The sequence below is a fragment of the Malaclemys terrapin genome, chromosome 16 (assembly GCF_027887155.1).
Source record: "Malaclemys terrapin pileata isolate rMalTer1 chromosome 16, rMalTer1.hap1, whole genome shotgun sequence".
NCBI classification, from domain to species: domain Eukaryota; kingdom Metazoa; phylum Chordata; order Testudines; family Emydidae; genus Malaclemys; species Malaclemys terrapin.
In genome coordinates, this window is record NC_071520.1 from 24,894,214 (window position 1) to 24,917,114 (window position 22,901).

At 46.6% G+C, this 22,901-nt stretch overlaps 1 protein-coding gene across 3 annotated transcripts in view; it reads right to left on the reverse strand.

Annotated features, from left to right (window-relative positions):
* Positions 1-1,586: 1,586 nt before the first annotated feature.
* The window catches only part of RFLNA (refilin A), a 34,344-nt gene continuing 13,029 nt past the window's right edge, over positions 1,587-22,901 (reverse strand). For all 3 annotated transcript variants that reach the window (XM_054006072.1, XM_054006071.1, XM_054006073.1), the window contains exons 3-4: positions 15,421-15,530; positions 1,587-10,839 (exon numbers count right to left, since the gene is read on the reverse strand). In XM_054006072.1, the coding sequence (XP_053862047.1) occupies positions 10,485-10,839; positions 15,421-15,530 (465 nt within the window). In that variant the 3' untranslated portion in view covers positions 1,587-10,484. The remainder of the gene's footprint in view (positions 10,840-15,420; positions 15,531-22,901) is intronic.

The window sequence follows — 22,901 nt, forward strand, 5'->3', positions numbered from 1 at the left end:
CTTGTGTGCTGGGAGAAAAGGAGAGGGGCTGCAGAGGAGTGGGAGGTTTTTCTAAGGCATCAGAAGATTGGGTTAACACAGAAGATTGGATGTTCTATCCGTGGGACTAATGGACCAACACAGCCAATGAGTGGGACAAAAATCCTTTAAACGGCAAGGCTGCAAAGAACAGGCGTCCCAGTGAGCTGGTTCCATTGTGCTTCACACTGTAAGTTCCTTGGGTTTGGTGGGAGGGTCAGTGGCAAAAAACCCCAAACCATTACTCCAAAGTGATTAACGTTTTATTTCAATGACACATAGGAGCTCTTAAAAATACATGGTAGGGAGCAGCCCTGCATTGGCAGAAGGCTCAGTGCCCTAATAGGTTTCTTCCATCTCTAGCAGCTATAAGTGCATTAACTTATCAACAGAATAGTTAGAATGTCATGCGTTCCATGCCTTCATGCACTTAGCTGGTTTATTCTATCAGTATAAAAGCAACCTGGCTGCATCTCACTTTGCTGTGACCTGAGTACATTTGATCCTAAGTCTATAACTTACAATAACAATAATCGTTTGCACTTTAGAGATAAGCTTTCCATCGGGGGATCTCAAAGCACTTCACATCCCTGTAATGTAGGAAAGGGTTAGGATGGCTCTGCCCTAATTTCTAAGGCAGTCTGAGCTCTACTGATGAAAAGTGCTAGATAAGCACTAAGTATCATTATTATTATTATTATTATTACCCTCACTTTGCAGCTGGAGATTGAGTCTCAGAGATTAAGTGACTCCATAAAATCATACAAAGATAAAATCAATTAGGCCTTCTAACGTAAAATGTTCAAAAATGCCCAGCTGACTTAACACAAGAACAGCCAGCCTCGGTCAGACCAATGGTCCATTTAGCCCTGTAGCCTGTCTTCTGAAAGTGGCCAGTGCCAGATACTTCTGGCAGTGGGAGGTTTAGGGACACATGGGGCCTGGGGTTGTGTCCCTGACTTTCTTGGCTAATAGCCATTGATGGACCTGACCTCTATGAACTTAGGAGTTTGCTACGTCTTGTTGACTTTCGAAGGGGATCAGGTTCCTAAGTGCCTCCCTCTTTTGAAAGTGGGACAAAGGTTCCTAAGTCTCTGAGGCACTTCTGAAAATGGGATCATCAGTCCCTAGTGATTCCCACACTTGATCCAAGGTCACACTGGAAGTCTGTGGGAGAGCCAGCTACAGACCCAGCACTCCTAACCCCCAGTCTTGTGCCTAGATCACAAGAGCCTTTCTCCCTAAATATCCAGTTATTTAACAACTAACTCCTGTAGATTGTGTTTCACCGAGTATATTCTGTTGAGAGTGGCTTAAGGAAAAGCTGAAATGTACTTTCTACTCCCTCCCTCATGTTCCCATCCCAAAACTCCCAATCAAAAGAAAGTTTGGATATTTGTCTTATTGACAACATGCTACCAGGACTTCCTAACCCAAACCCACTAGAGAGAAGACATCCAATAGAAGCATCACAAAAAATATCCCATCTGATTAGACTGTACTAATACAAGGCTAGGCAGTGAGTCGCAAGTTGTTGTGTGTGGAAGAGGAAGCAAAAGCCAGACATGTGAGCATTCTGCTTTTCTGCATTTTATTAAGATATATACATTTGTTTTCTTAAATTATTTTCTATGAATTGAACAGGAAGTGATTATTGTGGAGAGAGAAAAAATACAAAAATAAAAGGGTATCACGAAGTACCGGATCACCACATATACAACAGTAAAGTACTTTACAAGCACTTAGAGTATTAGAATTATAAAAATAGAAATACAACACATCCAAGAGCATGAGCCACTTCTCTAATCATCAAACATCTTTCAATTCCACCTGCAGTTCAGGAGTCCCAGGACAGAATACATTAGCTGGTTTGGACAATGGACATATTGGCTAGAGAGGAAAGGGCATCCCAACACTTTAAAAATAAAATGGTTCATCTGTTAGCAGCGTGGGCTTTTTAGATGTGATCAGCATTGGCCCTAATGTTGCTCCCAATGTGAAATCAACGTGAGCCTTTCCACAGACTTCGAATGCCTTGAAAGCCACACTGTGTACCTGGCTCCACAAGGGCATGCCACAGCGCTGGTGCAGGATCTGGGGGCTTCAGGCCAAATTCTGAGATTCACTGTTTTCAATCATCCTGAATGGATGCAGGTCAGGAGGTGTTTTGTTTTGTTTTGGTTTTTGGTTCCTCAGCCTCAAGGAAGGAAAATGTGTCTGTGTCACTACAGGTAGAATGTCCAGAAAGATGAAAATAGTAAAATATCCTACTTTGTGATGTTCACATACAGACTCAGTAACATTTATATCAGATTCCCACACCCTGTAGTCTTCAGTTCACTTTACACAGATTTTTGCTGACTCGTTCTTTAGCTACCTTTTCTAATTTTTTATATATTTAAATTTTTTTTGCAAGACACAGTCAACATAAATTATAAGTAACATACACATGCTTGCCCCGCTGCTCACTGAAATGCTGCTATCAAAAACTATCCCTTTTTTCACAAGTTTAGAAATCACGGGCCTTGGACATGAATCCATGTCTATTTCACCTCAAGGAGAGCTTCTGTGTTGAGCTGGTCAAAGAAGGGAATAACCCTTTCAAAAAAACTTTCAAAGTAATTTGTGTTCTGAATTTGTTTTAATTTTTTTTGCAAATTTTGTTTTGGAAAATGTCAAAATCTTGAATTGAAAGATATAGAAATGTCAATATTTTGTTTGGGGAGGGTTTCTCTTTTTGTCACTGAATGCAATAAAATAAGTGATGCCCAGAGTCTGTCTGTCTGTCTCTTTCTTTCTCTCTTTCAAAATGTTACAAAGGAATTATGAAAAACAAAGAACAAACAAACTCTGGGCATAATTGAGTCTATTACATCCTGTGACAAAATGGTATAGAAAAACAACCTCCTCAAAATGTAAAAAATATCGACATTTCCAATTTTCTGGTTGGGATGGCCAAGCAGAATATTTTGGGGGAAAAAAATGGGAGCTTTTTGCAGAAGTTTCGGGTTTAAAAAAAAAAAGACAAATTTTCACTGCGGGCAGGAAAGTATTAAAAGAAAGATCTTGACCAACTCTATCCATTGGGCTCATGGCATGATGGAAAACAAAAACAGGTCAAAAAAGCTCAAGAGCTTGGGTGACACTGGTAAGTAACTACTCAGGGAAATACACCTTTTCAAAGCTACATTTACTCATTGTAGATTAACAGCCTGTAACTCTGGAAAAATAAATGTATAAAGATCCGTTGATTAAAATTAATTATATCCCTTTAAAAAAAGAGAGCTCTGTAAAATGAAACAGCCCCTGTAAATGCACAAAATGCTACAAATAAGGCATTTATTTGCTGCTGGCAGAAATTAATTGGCAAACAATTAGCATTTTCTGATTGACATAACAAACCTAGAATCTAATTTATGGTGTTCAAGTGAGATGTAACAATTATTATTCTCCAAACCAAAAAAGGAGCTTTGTTTGCAACACTTCTGACTATTGGCAACATGTAAAGAAGCCACAGGGATATGGCTAGTGAGTGGGTAAAAAGCACTGTGTAGGAAGAAGGCAAGACATGCCTGCTTCTGACTATCACAAGCACATGGGTGATTCACGCACTGATTCAGCATCAAACCAAAAGCCCAGTGAAGTCAGTGGTTCTCCTAGTATCTGGGATGTATTTGTGTATGAATGCCCAAAGGGACAGATTTAAAACAAAAGAAAACTGACCCATCTTGTTGCAACTACGTTACAGGAAACTGGCATGGGTACAAGACCACGCTGAATGAGAGGCGACGTCAAGAAAATCTAGGTTGTAACTGATGACGTTGCTTTGAAAGAGAACATTAAACTAGCAAACAATAAATGTGACTGCAACAGGGTCTGATCTGACTGCCACTGATCTCAGTAGGAGTCTTTTGGCTGATTTAATGGGGAGTTGGCTAGAGCCCTTAGACAAGTTAAATAAAAACCTGGTGCTGTAAGGGCCCAGTCCTGCAGGGATCCCCCAGAACCTTGTCCCAGCCAGGGGAACAAGGGGAGATCAGAGCTGTTGGGTATAATCCCTGCTTAGCATGAGCCAGTGGGTTCCATCTGCAGAAGCGTTTCCTCTTGCCAATGCATTGCACACCTTATTCCACTGAACCTTCGCCCCATTGCTTGTCAGCTTATTGTAAATCTCCAGCGCCTAACCCAGCTTTTCAAACCAGCTACCTGTGCAATCATGCACTTAATCTAGGAGACCAATCGCTGTGATTGCATGTGCCGATCAGGTAACTGCACATACAAATGGCTAGCTAGGGTCATTAGTATACTGAATTACCTGGCTGGGTATTTGTACTGCAGCGCTGGGCTGCATCGGGAATGAACCAAGTTACCCCACAAATCGTATTTTGGGCACCCCTGACTGAAAACAAGGACTAGATAAATGACGTCAATTGGAGCTGTTATAGACTATGGGGCCCGATCTATTATAGATCTGCACAGACATAATCCCAGTCCAAATCGGTAAGAAGATGTTAGAAGGTATTTGAAAAACCCTACAACTACCACACACGTGCTGTATTATAGTTCCACGTCCCAGGTTTAGATCCATTCATGTTCCTCTGTAAGATTATTATTCAGGATATCTCAGCGCTAATAATACAGTTCAGACTGTATGTTTTCCCTTTCAGTCCTGCTGGCACCCAGTGACACTGATTTCATTGCTCCCTAGGACGTTCAATAACCTCCTGTGCTTTTTTGGTCTCCTAACAAGCGAAATATCTTGCAGCTCTCGAGAGGCCTGATCAGTGCAAACTGTTCTGCAGCCACTGAAGCTGAGCCATGTTCAGGATTCAAGCGATTGCTGCTTTTTGGACCGTTTGTTAAGAAACCACGTCTGTGAATCTATTTTTTTCTTCTTTTTAAGGCAAAACAAGTCAATAAAAAGAACGGCACATTTGGACGTTTCTTTCAAGTATGTTTTCTAGTCTGAAAGCGCGTTTAAGTGTTTGCACAGCAAACAAAGCCCAGAACTGGGGGTGGATTAGATTGGAAGGACGAAGACGCTCGCGCTCCAAACCAGCGTGTTTTACATCTGGCCCTGGTGACTGCTGGGAGCCAGCAGAACCTTCGCACAGTGACCATGCTCGCCTCAGCGTGGAGTGGAGCTGTTCTGGGAGGGCAAGGGGTGGAAAAGATATGGTGAGTAAGGGCTGGGTTGTGCCTTCTGGGGAGTGGCAGGCGTAGTGCAGAGTCACACAACCCTAGTGGGAACACCAGGAGAACATAGCACACACTGACCCACCCCCTAAGACAGTGCAGTGTGTATTCACCTCTGCAGTTAGCCAGCCTGCAGTGCTCCCTGCCCCCTTTGGGGGAGATTGTGTCCTGGGGGCAACAAGGACTGGGACTGTGCACTGTGGGGGTGGGAAAGGTGCCTTGTACCTTTCCTCCCACCTTGGACAGCCTCCCAAGAGCCAGTCACAGGCTGCCGAGGAAGCTTTGACTTAAGCAGAGTGTCAGGGGAGTGGGGCCAAAGAACAGACAGCGAGTCAGGTGTCTGCCCCTGGATTTCATTTGCCAACCAGATTTTTTGCAGCAGCTGGCATTCATAAAGCAAAGGCAGGAAGCAACAGGCTCCCTAGGCAGCGAAGTGGTGTCTGCCCAGCATGCTGCGATGAGGGAGAGCAGCACAAGTGACCCGCTGCATCGGCTCAGCTACAGACGTCGCTGTGGCAAGGGCTGGTGTGCAGAACAAATAGCCGGCGGGATTCCGGAAGGCAAGGCTACGTCGAAGCGGAGCCAGCCTGGCAAGGGACGGCCATTTAGTTTGCCTTCTGAGTCTGGCCTGTCCCTTGCGACCAACAAGAGCAGGGAATTTAACAGGTAAGGCTGAACTGCAACTTGTAAGTCACCCTGTTGGGAGTCTAAAGGACTCATCAAGGGGAAATCAGGTCCAGATTGTCCAAAAAGGTGCAACCTTGGGGTGGGCTCTTCTAATTTTAGAGTGAGTGTGAGGGGGATTAAGTTCCAATTTGAGAGCAGGAATACAGGTTAAAGGACCTTGGGGTTCCCCTTCAGCTCATGGGAAATGGAGCCTCAATTTACTACTCTGTCCACTCTTTGGAAAGCCCTGAACAGCCTCAGGGTCTGTCTTCACTGCAGAGGTAATTTGGGCTCTTGCTCAGACATTGGCCCTAACACCCATCCTGTCCACAAACACAACCCTCCCCCCGAGTCTGGTGGTGCTGTGGAGCTGGGTTAGTGCTCAGTGCCTGTTTTCGCTCGAGCTGGTAACCCACCCACTTTGCAGTGAGGACACAGGCTAAATCACTTGTGTGCCAATAGTCCTCCAAACTATCCCAAAATCTCCCTCCATGCACCCAGAAGGACAGACAAGTTCTCCCACAATTGACTGGGAAGGGATTGCAGAGCGGCCCAGTTGACCACTGCACAAAGGACCATAGGCTATGCCCCCTGAAGTCTACTGGCGCACATGGGGAAATGTAAGGCCCCAGTAGCTTGTGTGGCTTTGCAGACAGCTCAGACCTGGATGCCCATTCACCCGAGTTAACTGTGCCATGAAGACATACCATATGTGGGTTATGGTAGGACACCCCCCCACACACACACATTTGAAGCTGGATAGTTTGGGGCAAATACTATGCTCCTTTATGCCTGAAGTCAATGTGCTGGACAGAGCAAGTGCACAGCTTTCAGTGCTAGCGGTGTCCCTGCAATCAACACTTCCGAGATACATTAAGACGTCAAGTTAGTGTCTGAATAAAAAATATGCTTCTTTAAAACAAACAAACCCCCCAAGAATGGCCTTGGTTCAGAAAGGAAAGAGTTCTGGTTACACAAATGAATTGCCTTTCCCCATGGCTTTTGAAACAGAACGGAAGGGGGCTATTGGCTCCGTACTGAAACTCAGTGGGGTTTTTTGGCTGGCCATCTCCCAGTACCAATAGAAGGGGGACGGGCCGATGAGAAATCAGGACCCTGAGACTGACATTCCCTGGGGGCAATGGGAGAAGCCAACGCTCCAAGTCACCCTGATTGACAGGGCAGGCTGGCCAATGAGGGAGGCCAGGAGTCCCGTCCTCCGTGTGAGCGGGAGCTGGCTGGGCCAGAGCGGGGCCGAGCGGAGCCGGGGAGCAGGCCTTCGCCGGTCAGAGAGAACCAGGGAGCTGCGCTGGGGGCAGAGTGGGGCTGGAGCCGGAGCCGGGGGCGGTGAGCAGCTGGGGAGAGTGAGGGGGATCTGGGCAGTGGCCCGGCGCAGGGAGACGCCCCCAGCCACGAGGCTTTGCATGGAGGGGATCGTAACCCCGACGTGGGGTGACGCTGGGAAGAAAGGCCCGGCCACCTAGAGCCACCGCCAGAGCAAGTGTCCGACCCGCAGCATCCCTGCAGCACAGCCAGGGCCTGGGCAGGGGCCTGGGCCGTGCGAGGAACAGACTGTGAACTGCCCGGATGTTCCAGAGACGCTGTTTGGGGTTCCCCCGTTTCCACAGAGACGTGTTTTCGCCTTTCCCATTTTGTCCTTATTTTTTAATTGGTTGCTGTTTAATAAATTGTATTTGTTTTGAACTACGTGCAATGATCAGTGGGTCAGGGAAGGGTCCAGAGTGGAGAGAGCACCCCGGAGTGAGGTCACCTTATCCCCTGTCCTAAGTGACCACCACAAGATAGGGGGTTGAGCCCCCCCGGGAATCCTGGATTCAGTCTTCTCGGGGTTACGAGGGCTCTGCCACATAGGAGAGTTGAAGGGGAGCCCTTGAGGTCAGGCAGGGTAATGGGAGTGAGAGTGAGGACTCCGATCCTTTCGCTAGCCGATTCCGTTGGGGTAGTGTGTAAGCTAGGAACGTTTCCCACAAGAGCAGGACCATTCACTCGCTTACGTAGAAGGAAATCTGATCTTTTCAAATCATTTTTTTTTAAATATCTGGAGGGGTTTGTTTGTTTTTAGTTTATCATGGCATTTTTAACAGCTGTGGGCGTTCGTGTGATTACAAACTTTCTGGGCAAGGAGTCTGAGTTATTCCTTATTATTAGGTGATGTAACTTGGCTGGTCATGTGTACACTGAAATAACTGAATCAGCAGCAAGACAAAAACAAAACACTTAAGAAGGGGGGGGAACCAAATAGACATTAACTTCCAGAGCTGTTTAGCTAAAAAGCCTGCAGGAGTTACAGGTAACATTTTCAAGAGCATCTAAGTCCCATTTGCCAAAGTGACATAGGCACGTAGACACCTACGGTCTATTGATTTTAAATGAGACTAAAAGTTTCTAAGTGCCCAAGGCCCAGACCCTCAAATATATTTAGGTGCATAATTCCCCTAGGAGTTAGGTATCTAAATACCTTTGCGGATCTCAGTCTGTCTCCTTTGAAAATGAAACTTAGCCTCCTAAATCACTTAGGTGCTGTTCAGAATTTTACCATAGGTGTCCAAACCCCATACAAATCCAGTGAGAGTTAGGTGTCTAATTCCTTTTGTCTCCATTGACAATCCCAGCCCTGTTGGCCAGTATTCACAAAGCAGTAACAGCTTTGGGATCTTGTATTGCTTTCTTACCCCTCTGCGTAGGCATTGTCATTTACTGACGCACTGTTGCTTAGCATTGTTCCTGTTGTAGTCTAATCAACACAAAAGTCCCACTTGTAGGCACATCAAATAATCTTTGTAGGTGATGCTGGATGGGTTCAATTTTCATAACTATGGGCATGATTTCCTTAATTCCTTTCCCAGCCAGAGCTGTGCTTGTCTTGCTGCAGTTTGTTATCCCCAGAGGGAAATGAAAACAGCTAACAACAGATCAGTACAGCGATGCCACATATGGAGCCCTGCACTAAAACAGAGCCTGCCAGAGCACTGTTGTTCTCTTTTCTCGTTCCCTTTCAATGCTGATGCCAGTTGAAGCCCTAGAGCGGACGGTTTCCTCGTAGTTTAGATACAAGTGAAAGTGAGCATTTAAAAAAGAGCAACCAACTTCCCTCTTCCAGCTTCAGCTCACAAAAAAAATAAAGTACCAGGAGGTTAAATCTATTCTTGGTGAAGAAGTGGTGGGAAAAGGGTATCAAATCAGTCTCTGCTAGCAGGGGTCTGTCTCGGGGACAAGGTGACATGCAGATGCCGTCTAACCCAGTGACAGGATCTGTTAGTGCCAGATCTCCGAGAGCTTGTAGGTGGCAGGGAGGGATCAGCCAGGTTTGAAGCTGGCTGCTGGTGCTGGCCCGCTGGCACCTTCTGAAGGCTGCCCACCTCCGTGTTTTTACAGCTGCATGGGAAGTAACCAGCTTGGGGGAGGAGCAGAGGGTAGGAATAGGCGGTTCCTTTCATTGTCCTTGGATGAATTATTACTATTATGCACTATTACCGGACTCAGCAGGCTGGCGATGAGCCACGGCCCCATTCTGCTGAATTTTGGAAACATCTGTCCTGTTGACAGTCTTCAACTCGGAGTTTAAACTTCTGCTCCTGCTATGGTCTTTATCATCTCATATAACAGAAAAGACTTTTGGTCCTCCAGGAATTGCCCTTGAAAGCCTATTCTCCTATACCTAGTTAACCTGATTGTCGTAAGCTGCCTTTGCATAAAATCAGGTTAATCCTGAATTAGATCTGTCCTCTCTGTGTGTTTTATCCCTGTTAGCTAAGATTTCTGCCATTTTCCCTGGCTTGCATCCTCCTTAGAATGCAAATCTCCCCTGAAGCATTCCCTTCTCGGCTCCCCTAGAAGCCCCTTGCACGGTATCCCGCTATGGCATGTAAACATCGGGCTCCTCAGAAGGGTCTCGAATGGGAGTTGGGCACTTGCCTATTCTGGAAAGGCTGGTGCCCTGTCAGCACGATCAATCGTCTTCCCTGTTTTGGTGACCATTTTTATTTTAAAAAAAGCTAAATCGGAGGTCACTGTGGTGCTGCAATGCACTCCTGGAGCCGACCTCCGGATGGGGATTCGGAGTGGGATCAATGTCTTATGCAATTAAAAGTAACAACTGTCTTCTCTGTGTTTAAACACTAGGAGAAGCAGGCAGATAGCGGCTGTGCAGGTTGGATGGTGAATCTGCAGCTGGTCTTCTCCTATCAGACAGGATCGGCTTCCAAGGCACTGCTAAGTCGTGCCTACGTGCTAGAGAAGACCCACGGGGCTGGGAAGCAGCACTATAACATATGGTAACTGCAAACCTAGGGCCTTTGCTGTCTGATTTCATTGAAATGCTATTTAAAATAGATATGTGTCAAAAAATAAAATAAAAATCCAGAGCGTGAACATCAAAAATGTCCCACAACAAACGCCAGCCTTGTGCTGACCAAATCCATAAAGAGTACGACCCCTCTAGGCCTCCTCTTGGAGCAGTTCAGATGCGTCTAAGACCACGCACGCCCAGCCGCTAGTAGTCAAGGGCCCGTCGCCATCAATGAAGGCACCTGGCCAAATCTGTCTGTCCGGAGAGGCCAGCAAAGGACGTGGCCTTGTGGTCGTCAGAGCCCCCCACGGGCGGACGAAAGGGTCTCACTGTAGATGACGCAGGGGCTGGTTTCTTCGCACAGCTCCAGCTGCACGCTGGACGCGAACCAGCGCTTGGCACAGCCCAGGCTGTAGGTGAGGGTGGTTCGGTAAATGTTCTTGGTGCGTTTGGGGAAGATGATGGTTGTGCTCTGGAACCGCAGGGGCTTCTGTCGGGGCTCGAAGATCAGCTGCGACTTGTAGTTCCTCCAGGTGCAGTTTGGCGTGGCGATGACCGTCTCGCTGTAGGCGGTTATGGTGGGGATGGGTCCGTAGAAGATGTCATCCTTGTAGTGTTTCTCTGAGTCATATTTCACCTCCGAGTTGCACCTGAAAAGGGCAGCGAGAAGTCAGGCAGTGAAGGGAGCGCATAGGGCAGGAGGGCTCTGTGCTGACCCGCTCCTATCTTCTGCCAAGATCTTGGCCCAACCAAAGCAAATGGTGCTCTAGGGAGGGCTGGGCAGATGGACCCTCTGGCGCAGAGCAGCAGCAGAATGCCCTTGCTGCAACTACAGGTTTGCAATAGCCATCTCCTGGTAGTTCTGCTTAGTTGTGAATCCATGATCCCAACTCCCCATGGGTGGTGGGGCACAGGGATCCCCGCTGGAGCCTGGCTGTCTGCCATAGAGAGGATTGGGACCCCCTGCACAGGCACATGGGTTCCTGCCCCTTTCCCTGGACAGCAGAACAGCTCTGGTTTGGTTGCTTCACAGTGTCATCCCTGCTCCCTCTTGGGGCCTTAGGATTATCCCGGCCTTAAGCCAGGATCCCTTTTAGCTGAGTTCTACAGTGAGAGCAAGCCCGGGCACAGTGGTGAAGGGCACAGCTGTTGGCCACTTGTTGCTGGGGCCCCGTATGTGGGAGGCAGAGGAGTTGGAGAGAAACAGATGTTCAGCCAGAGGCCGGAAAGGTGAGCCTGGTCAAGGATTCCTGACATTTTAGATGCATCCGTGGCCCACCCCTGCTTTTCCACCACGTGGTGTGCTGGCTTCCTAGTCTCTACCCGAAACACATCAGTGGTCTCTGGCAGACCTTCTGCGGCTAGTCTCTTGTAGCATTGCCATCAACCATGATGGCAAAGGGTTCCCTTGATTCTTAAATCATGCTGCATAAGGGAACAGATTGTCATCATGCAGCACACCACCTTCCCCTGGCATTGTGCAGGAAAGAGGCAGCCCTCCCTTACGGGTAGTGCACAGGGAGCATGGGAAATGGACATGCAAGCTGGGTGAAAACTGCCTCTATTGGTTCATGCTCCTGTACTCCTAATGGGGACCCTTAAGGTGGCCCTTAGACCCTTTCTGGTCTGTGCTGTGCACCAGTGTCAGCTCCTGCCCTCACTTGGCAAGAAAATAACACCCTGGACATGGTTATTAAAGGGAGCGAGGGGGGGCTTGATTGAGCTGTTTAACACCTTCTGCCCATCCCTCCCATATTAGAGCAAAGGGTCACCTGCTTAGAGCAATGACAGCTTGATTTACATGTCACCTAGAGCACAAAGCCATTGCCCCCAAACTAGGCTGCAGTAGGGAAAAAGGGAGTGAAGTGACCCAGCACAACCTCAAAAAGCTGTGCCAAATGGGTAGAGGAAATCCTGAGCTAGCCATAAACCAAGGAGCATGAGGGAGTGGATGGAGATTGCTTGATGGTTTGGGTTCTACAGAAATGCCAGTGATGGGTCAAAACTAGGGCTGTCAATTAATCGCAGTTAACTCACGTGATTAACTCAAATCTAATCACGATTTAAAAAATTAATCGCAGTTTTCATTGCATTGTTAAACAATAAATACCAATAGAAATTTATTAAATATTTTTGGGTGGTGGTCTACATTTTCAAATATATTGATTTCAATTACAACACAGAATACAAAGTGTACACTGTTCACTTTATATTATTACTTTTGATTTTAAATATTTGTACTATAAAAATGATAAACAAAAGAAACAGTATTTTTCAATTCACCTCATACAAGTACTATAGTGCGATCTCTTTATCGTGAAAGTGCAACTTACAAATGTAGATTTTTTTTTTGTTACATAACTGCACTCAAAAACAAAACAATGCAAAACTTTAGAGCCTACAAGTCCACTCAGTCCTACTTCTCGTTCAGCCAATTGCTAAGACAAACAAGTTTGTGTACATTTATGGGAGCTAATACTACCAGCTTCTTCTTTACTTTCTTTCTGAAAGTGAGAACAGGCATTCACATGGGACTTTTTTAGCCAGCACTGCAAGATATTTATGTGCCAGATATGCTAAACATTCGTATACCCTTGCATGCTTTGGCCACCATTCCAGAGGACATGCTTCCATGCTGATGACGCTCATTAAAAAAATGAGTTACCGTAATTAAATTTGTGACTGAACTTCCTGGGGGAGAATTGTATGTCTCCGGCAGGGCCGGCTCCAGGCACCAGCCTGGCAAGCAGGTGCTTGGGGCTGCCGCTCCGGAGAGGGGCGGCACGTTCAGGTATTCGGCAGCAATTCGGCGGACGGTCCCTCACTCCCGCTGGGAGCAAAGGACCTCCCGCCGAATTGCCGCCGCAGATCGCGATCGCGGCTTTTTTTTTTTTTTTTTTTTGGCTGCTTGAGGCGGCCAAAACCCTGGAGCCGGCTCTGGTCTCCGGTTCTATTTTACCCACATTCTGCCATATATTTCGTGTTATAGTAGTCTCGGATGATGACTCAGCCCATGTTGTTCATTTTAAGAACACTTTTCCTGCAGATCTGACAAAATGCAAAGAAGATAACAATGTTGAGATTTCTAAAGATAGGTACAGCACTCGAACCAAGGTTTAAGAATCTGATGTGCCTTCCAAAATCTGGGAGGGATGAGGTGTGAAGCATGCTTTCAGAAGTCTTAATAGAGCAACACTTCAATGCAGAAACTACAGAACCCGAACCACCAAAAAAGAAAATCAACCTTCTGCTGGTGGCATCTGACTCAGATGATGAAAATGAACATGTGTTGGACCGCACGGCTTTGGATTGCTATCGAGCAGAACCCATCTTCAGCATGGACACGTCCTCTGGAATGGTGGTTGAAGCATGAAGGGACATATGAATCTTTAGCGCATCTGGCATGTAAATATCTTGCGACTCCGGCTACAACAGTGCCATGAGAACACCTGTTCTCACTTTCAGATGACATTATGAACAAGAAGCGGGCAGCATTATCTCCTGCAAATGTAAACAAACTTGTTTGTGCGATTGGCTGAACAAGAAATAGGACTGTGTGGACTTGTAGGCTCTAAAATTTTACATTGGTTTATTTTTTAGTGCAATTTTTTTGTACATAATTCTACATTTGTAAGTTCAACTTTCATGATAGAGATTGCACTACAGTACTTGTATTAGGTGAATTGAAAAATACTATTTCTTTTGTTTTTTACAGTGCAAATATTTGTAATAAAAATATAAAGTGAGCACTGTACACTTTGTATTTTGTGGTGTAATTGAAATCAAAATATTTGAAAATGTAGAAAACACCCAAAAATATTTAAATAAATGGTATTCTATTATTGTTTAACAGTGCGATTAATTGAGATTAATTTTTTTAATTGCTTGACACCCCTAGAAAATCCCAACCCAAACAGGGAGAAGTTGCAAGGTCTGGTTCACGCTGCCTACACAAAACGAGCACTGCAGGGTTCGGCCACCATTAAGATGAGGATAAAAAACAGACACCAAGATTATTAATAATGGCTCTTCTAGCCTTGTTGGTTTCTCTATCTATATTCCATTGTGCACCTAACCTTCTCTACTTGCTCATGTGCACAAGCCGGTAACCCTGCAAGGTAAATATCCTTAAACTGTATGCTCTTTGGGACAGAGACTATCTTTTGTTTGTTCTGTGTCCGTACAACATCTAGCACCATGGGGTCCTCGTCCATGATGGGTTCCTAGGTGCTACAGTTATACAGATGATAATAAAAAATCTGGTTTTAGTAAAGCTCAGACTGTAGGGAACTGTGGGACTTTCATGCGTTTTACTACTCCAAACCTTTCAACTGCAATCAGCAGGTAAGGAATTTGCAGCTCTGTGAAAAAAGATTAAAAGCTGGGTGTGTCCACGTGAATTACCTCCACCCTGGAGGGAGCCTGGAGGATTATGTGGCACACGTAACATGATCTGCCTTAATGTATTTTGCACAGCTAGGTGTGTAAGCAAGCAAGTTGCTTGGTGCACATAAAACAAGACTCCTGTGTAATCGTCATAAAAACATGCCTGCCAGCTGTTCCTGGATAACCAGACATTTATCCGGGTACGTTCCCAGGACGGTCTTTGTGTGGGTTGTGGGGAGTTGTATTCACAACCTCCCCCTCCCTCTAATTATTTCCACAAGCTGGGTGAGTAACCATACTGAAAATGCACATTGGTGTTTTTAAAGTGAATTCCAGGCTGGCAAGAAGAGACCCAGACTGTGAGCCCTGGTACCGTGTAGGCAGCAAAGCAAAGCACCAGCCTCCCAGCATTGAATGTCAGCAGGCCTCTGTCACGGGCTAGAAGGACTGCCCTTAGGGGCAGAGGACAGACTGCCCCATGGAGATGGATCTAACCTTGGCCTCTCTGTTGCGAGCAGCAATAAAAATGGACGCCAGTTATGGAGACCACCAGCTCGTTCCGCGTTGGCCACCAAACAGCATTCCAGATGGTAATGGTTTTCTATCCCGGCCTGCACTGGATTTGATATAATCTGGAAATGAAGACCTCCATCTCCTATTACCAACCCCGGAACCACCCTTGCTTCCACCACCCCTGTCAGTTTCTTTTTAGTTCAGGAATTAATCTCCCACTTCCTCCTCCCCTTCACCCCCAACGAAATAACCGTGACACCCATTGATAAACACCGTTAATCTTTTGCAGAAGAAAATGTACTGAGGGAGGGAAGAAACCCCTCCATATGTACCTAATTTCCTGCACAGGTTCAGGGTTGACCTCAATGCTTTCGCCAAAGAACACCGGGAACATTCGAGGCCTCATCTCGGGCACAGAAGAGTTCACAAGAAGGTAAGGAATCTACAGGAAAAACAGGGAAAGAACAGCGCATCAAGCATTAGGACACAGCAGAATGCTGCTGGTGTTATTTACCACATACACTGTTCAGTCATTGAGCGTGCCACTGGCACTATGGCCAAATTCAACCATGGTGAAGGTGGGCGTAACTCCTCTGAATTCAGACCTCCCTGGGTTCGTGCTCTGCTGGGACTGCCCAAGAAGACGTCCCCTGTGGCAGGTGCTTTTTGTGACGTGGACACGGGCTGGAGAGACAGCACCAACTCATGTCACGCTGCTGGTGGTAATGGCTTTACATTACAAGGGGCCAAACTTTGCTGCCAGCTAGACTGGTGTAAATCCCAGGTAACTCCATTGACTTCCATGGAATAACTGTGGATTCACCCTAGTGTAAATAAGATATTCTGGCCAATGACTTCATTGGCATTGCACTCAGTTGCACCGACTCTGAATTTGCCCCTCCCACCCCCTCAAGGCCCTTTAACTCCCACTTACAGTCCCTCTTACTTCTTGCAATGGTTATTCAGTAGATCTGTTTGGTGTCAGTGCATGGGGAGAAGGGATTCTTCCTTACTCAGGTTACAAAGCTCAAAGGCTCATTTCTCAAAGGGTGGGGCCAGATCCTCAGCTAGTGCATGCTGGGGTAGTTCCTTTGACGTCAACACCAATTTAAATCAACCCCCGAACTGGGAGGTGCAAGAATAGGCACTTCATGGACTCTGATCGGCTTTTCAAGTGGTTTGGCCCGATGGTGCGTCCCCACTAACGCTGTCTGTACTTATGTGGTTGCTTTCATTTCTCCCACGCTGGTTGCAACACCAGAATTAGCATTACACACCTGAGCCTCTGCCAGCACCACCCTAGACACTGCCAGTAGCCGTCCCATCGCAGTGCCTCCTTCTGAGCGCCCAGCCTTGACGTAAGCTGATCTAGCCCTACAATCCACGGTCGCCTCGCTACCCTGCAGATTCTTTCCTTTGGAATGTTATTCCCTTCCCGTATATCTTTTTCATTTGAATGATTCTTTTCTTCCCTTATTGCTCCTGCTATTGTGAGCCAGTGAGACTAGATAGTTTTCATGGGGGGTCCCCTGCTCAAAATGGGCCTGATCAGCAAAGTTTCAGAACTGGAGGTGGATCTAATGTTTGGGAGGGGTGAGGTGGTTCAGACCTGCTGTGGGTCCATCTATGTTTCGTTTATTCCTTCCTCTCCTGCTGCTGCTGATCTACATAGGATGAAGCCTGCCTGGATACTCACTGCTCAACCTCTGTCTTGAAATGTCGCTGCCCAAGGATCATAAGGAAAATCCTTCCTGGGGCGGGGATCTAACAAAGCTTTGAGTCTCAAAAGGTTTTCCAGTAAGCATTGCGCATGAGAGCCTCAATGGCTTTGTTTCCCCAATGAGTGCCCTGTTCTGGAGCAGTACTAGTGATGCACTAATGCCCACTTACTCCAACGGGAATGGAGGAGTGAAAACATAGGCCACATTCCCCCGCCTGCTATGTCCACCTTGTGCAGGGTAAGCATCTCCCGCTATCCCTCCTCCGCCAGGGAGAGTGTCAGGGGCATGGCAGAGCAGAGCTCCATTGCCCGCAATGCTCCTTCGGAGTATGGCCCCTGGGGGGGCTGCAGCTCCAACTTGCACCGGGGCAGGGCAGCTCTGCATCAGGGAGCTGCAACTAGCCCCCTCTTGGAATGGAGAATCCAGCCTGATGTACCTTGATTTGGGCTATTCACCCCTGCAGCTGAGTAGCCCTCCTAGTCCTTGCTCCTCGCTAGAAATACTGCAATCCCCAAATGTCCAGGGAACCTGCAGGGAGGCAGAGCGCCCTACCGCTGAGTTCAGCAAACAAGCCATTCACTGCCCCACAGCTGTTTCTGCTTTTTCTGCACCAATGAACACCTCCTGGAATGTTTGTTCCTCTAGCCTAGGAGACCACATTCGGACATGGTGGAGATTAATTGGTGCCTTTCGTTATATTTTCTCAGCCTTGTGAATCTGGGGCTTTAAAACAAAGTGACATAGAGCACTGGGATAGACTCTGAGCACATTCTCCTGAAGCTTGGGAATGTAGCTGCTTTGCAACTTCTACATGGGACGATGTCAGAAAAACTAGGTTCGGTGGGGAGGACACAAATGGTAGATAAGTACCCAACTCCCATCGAAAATCAATGGGATTTGGATGCCTTTGAAAATCTGCCTCTTAGTCTTAAATGTTACAGTCGTCAGTGGAAATCGCATCCCATTCTATAATTAATAAAGTCAATATCCTGAACATCTAGAGCGCCTCCCTGCTGACTATTTGAAACTCACTTTGCAAACATTTCAGCCTCAATGTCTTCTTAGTGAAGCAAACTAACAATGGGCAAACACCAAGGATTCCCTTTTATCCAAAGCACCAACGTTCAGGGGTTCAGACAAATAATTCTCAGTTTGACTCGTCTCTAAAGCAAACCAAATAAAATGGATTCAGACAGCTTGGGGAACACTGAGGGATTCCAAACGTCTAGTTACTCTCTTGTCCTCTGTCAAGAAACACATTCTTCCTCTCTCTGTATTCCTCCCCAAAGTACGGAGTAAATTTGTGCATGCCCTACATTTTAGATTTTGACCCAGTCATTTATTCAGAACCCTTGAACACCTTAGTAGCTGTTCATACATAAAGCCTAATGGGAAAATAATCTTCTACATGGTCTGATTGATGATCAGTAGGGGGGCAGTATTGGAGGACCCATAAAGTTCTCTGAAATAATGTTGAGACAAAGAGCTTCTTCCAGCAATATAATGTAGCTGTCTATTCTCACAAAGGCCAGTAGCTTCTCTAGCACACAGGAAAAGCTGCTTAAGTCTCTTTCTCCTTCGATCTGGGGCCAGATTCTCTGCTGGTATAAATTGAGGTGGCTCCATGGAAGTTACTGGCACAGAGTTTTTGCACTGAACGCAATTAACCGTTGGAGCAACTTACCGAGGGATGTGGTGGGCTCTCCATCATTTGAAATTGTTGGGTGTCTTTATATGAGACGTGTTCTAGTGCAACTACAAATTATTGGGCCTACAGCAGGAATTACTAGGAGAACTCTTATGGCCTATGTTGTACAGGTTGGACTGGATGACCACAACGGTCCCTTCTGGCCTACAAATTTATGACTCTATGGAACTGCTTCAATTTACATCAGCAACAAATCTGACCTCTGAAGTTCTTGGCAGGGAGGAGGGGCTTAGGGGTAAGGCATTTTCAGAAATGTGCCACAGGACATGAAGAAGGCTCCCCCTGACCACCAGGAAAACTAATCATGAACTCCTCTCCAGCATAATGTCCTTAAACATAAGTTCCCAGATTGAGTGAGCTGGCATCTGCTGTCTGGAGCCAGTGCAGCTGCTACGTTAGCTCTGTGGTACTCCCTTGGAAGGCTGCCGTTGTGTGTTTCAGTCCCCACAGCCACTTTGCCGTTGGTTTTGATTTATGAAACACGGGAACCTGGTGTCCCTCTAGGGAAATGTCTGGCGGCCTCTGGGCAGAGTTTAAAGGTGTCTAAGGCAGGTGAAAAACCCTTGAAAACATAATTCTCTCCACCCTGTACAAGCTGAATCTATGCATGACAGAACCTGAGCGCATTTCTCAGCAGTCGCCCATTAAATAACAGTGAATAGCCTACGAACGTGGAGGATCCACTTGACGGTAGCTGAATGGATGGCTTCTAGCTTCCCTCTCTCTTTGAATTGTCTTTCACCTCTGGGTTCCTTACAGCTGGGTGGATCTGCTGCGATGGTGCACTTGGCCCAACAGGCCGCAGGAAGTACTGGCAGTCTCCAGACGCCCTGTGCTAAGAAGATCTCTAACTGTCTCTGCAGAGGCAAGAGGTTCTGAGATGCATCAAACGTTGGGGGGCTTAGCCTGAACCGAAAAGTAAGACTTTGGAGCTTCTACTCCATGCCCAGACAACGTAGTTCTAGAAAATAAAAAGCAAGACCTAAATACTTTTCTAGAGTGAAATTCATGCCTGTGCAGAGGGCCAGCTCCAGGCCTATGCACCACTTAAGTTCCTTGTAAGCCCCCTGGGCCATATCCTCGGGTGATATAAATTGGCATAACTCCACTGACTTCAATGGCACAATCCCGATTTACATCAGCAGACCACCTGGGCTTAAGTGGTGCGTAAGCTGAGAGCTTTTGCTTTTGACTGGCAATGAAGTTTCAGCGTTTCATCTGAATTCTCAGGACCACAGACTCCAGTTTATCGCGTTGCTCTATTACCAGCCAGTTCTTTTTAAACCAGTGAGATTAAAAAAAAATCCCTCCTTTTATCAAATGTTGCTGCTCCATCATCGATCATAGCCAGTATTTGCACAGTGCTATGGAAAAGGCTTGTCTGCACTGACTTTCATCTCCTATCCAAATGGGAAAGGTCATTCCTGCTTATTCCTGGCTCACATTCAACACTCACGAGGAAGGGGTGGGCATTTCTATTTGTAAATAAAGCTCTTTGCCTTTTGCATGTGATTCTTTTACAGGGCTATTTTCCATGACAGTATAACATGCCTTGCCTTAGATCGGTATGCTAGCGTTCACCTCTTCTCTGTGTCCAGTGCTCTGTTTGAAAGCACCTAATCTGCAAGGGTTTTTTTGTTGTTGTGGGTGGGGGCGGGGGAGGCAAATTGTACGCAGACACATTTGTAGCATCGGGTAACTGCAAACATGCACCTGCAAACCACTGCAGATTGCTTCTACTTGAGTGGGAAGCAGAGCTGGGAATATGCATCCCTCAATATGCACCCATTGGGAATGCGCAAACAAGAGAGAAACGTAACTAGCTGTTGGGTGCTCTGTGTGACCTGCACAGGCAGAAGTGGTAAAATGGAAAAGAATAACATGATGAAGACTGTTTAGACACAGCCTGCTCTACTAGGTGCCTTCTTGTTCTGTAACATCAGCAATCAGCATGTATTTTTAGTGCAAAAGAATTTGCTGGCTTTGTCTTGTTTTTATAATTCTATGACCAAATTTATCCTTGGCATAACTCCATTGATTTCAGTTTGGTCCCCGATGTTTGTAATCTTACCCAGTCTATCTAGATGGAATCTAATGATCAGAGAGCAGGATGGGACGTAAGGGGGCATGGGGGGGGTCAGATAATCCCACATCTACTCCTGAAGGGTTCTGACCACTATCAAAGACAGGATACTGGACTACATGGACCGGGGGTCCGATCCAGTGGGGGAATTCCTATGTTTCTAATCAGCCAGATCCTCAGCTGGAGTAAATCACTATTGCGCCATTGATTTCAGTAGAGTTACACTGATTTTACACCAGCTGAGGATCTAGGCTGTGCCCGTGGTCATGATATCAGAGCAAGGATTTATCAAAGAGCCCGGTTTCTCTCTACTGGTAGCTAAGGTCAGGAGATTGTCGGCCTTGGGATCCCCAGGGTTGGACTGTGTGAAGATGTGGATGGGATCCCTCCAAGAGGAGAGCGTGCTGGGTGCTTTTCCCTTTGAGTCCATTCTGAACCAATACCCCAGCAGTTGGTAGCTGGGGCCTGAAGGGACAGTGCCAGGCACAGACCTGGATAGACAAAATAATGTCTATAGAAATGAGCATTTTCAAAACATCCAGGATGAAATTCTGTTTGCGTGGGACAGAAGGGAGGAATTTTGCCCCCGCAGTGAGGAACAGACTTGAATGGATAAATGGCTTTTTATTACCTTGTTGGAGGATTTGCACAGTGCTGGTGCCAGCCCTATAGTAACTGACTAGTTAGTGGGAAAGAGGGAAAGAAATGCCTAAAACAATACTTCAGTGCTCCGGCTAACTGGAGGGACAGATGCTGGCAAGGTCCATTTGAGAAGAACAATGAGCAATGCAAAACGGGTAGAAGACAACCTTCTCCCCAGCCCTCCACAGGGCTTTCCCAGCTGATATCCAAATGATGTGCAGGAATTACCTTGCCACCATTCGACAGAACAGGATGCAGTGCAAAGAACACTGGCCCCGACTGAAATTACAGCGGGAGTTCAGGTGGCGGAGTGTAATGCTCAGGGTTGGATTCTGACCAGCCCCCTGGGACTAATGCCTCTGTCCTGACTCAAAGTGCCCCTGGATCTTTGAGAAGCCCACAAGAAGCTGGGGCTTTTCAGACGGCACCTCCGACAGTACAGCACATGCCGGGGCATTGGTTTGGAACTGACCCAGAGGGGAAAGCACCTGCCTATTGAATTACCAACTCTCTTTCCAGCATCATCTAGATTTTCCTTGGCAGGATTCCATCCTCCTCCTCAGCCTGTCCAACCCTGCTTAGCATGTGTGAGCTGACAGGATGACAGCACGAGAAAACAGAGCTGGAGCAGCTATACATGCTACATCGCAGCCCTCAAGGAGACTCAAGCTCAGCTTGCTTTGGCCTATGGCTACACGGTTATTTTAAAATCTAAACAGTTGAGTTGATGTCATGTGCATTTGCCATCTCCTACAGTGGGCAAGGAAAGCTGCTGTCACAACCAAGGAAGCCGCTTTGGCACCCAAAACCAGATTTCCAGCTACTTTGCAATCAAACACTTCACGCTGTCCTATTTCCCCTGAAACCATCACCCAGCAAAGACTTTTTGCATGTGGTAGCTCCGCTTTTCCCTGCACTGTTTCCTGCAGAAGCGTCCATCTTAGGGCATGCGCAGAAGACTAAAACTATGTATAGAGGCAATTCCCGCCATGATTCAGTTTGTTCTTGGCATGCTATTAACTCCACTGTATCTGATTGGATAGAGGTAGGTATTAATACGGCACTCATCACCACGGCATCTTGTCCTTCTCATAATTGGATCTGACACACAAACCCTTGGAGGGAACCACACAAAATATAGTTGAACTGAAAGTATTAAATAGTAAGGGGGAAATGTGCAAAAGCATCTAAGGGATTTAGGAGCTCAATTCCTGTTGATTTTTGAAAATGTCTCCCTAAATCAGAGAGACAAGGTGGGTGAGGGAATATCTTTTATTGGAACAACTTCCGTTGGTGAAAGAGACAAACTTTTGAGCTACACAGAGCTCTTCTTCAGGTCAGTGGGCAAAAGCTTTGGCTCCAGCATCCTAACCAACATGCCCACTGTATGTTATCAAACCATTTGATCAAAGAGCTAGTCAAAGACCTGGACCAATGATCAAAATGCTGCCAGTGAGGGATGAATCTCATATACTAGGTCGGTCAAGTGTTGTCTTACTCTGCATTTGAAGTGACGGGAATATGTGTTCTTTACTTCCACTGCCAAGAGGGAAAGGAACTTTTACTAAAGTGGAACTATTAGGAATTCAGCTGCCCTTCATGTGCTAGCTGGTTTCAGTGAACCTGTCCGATAATCCCTGTTGCACTTTAGCCAACGCC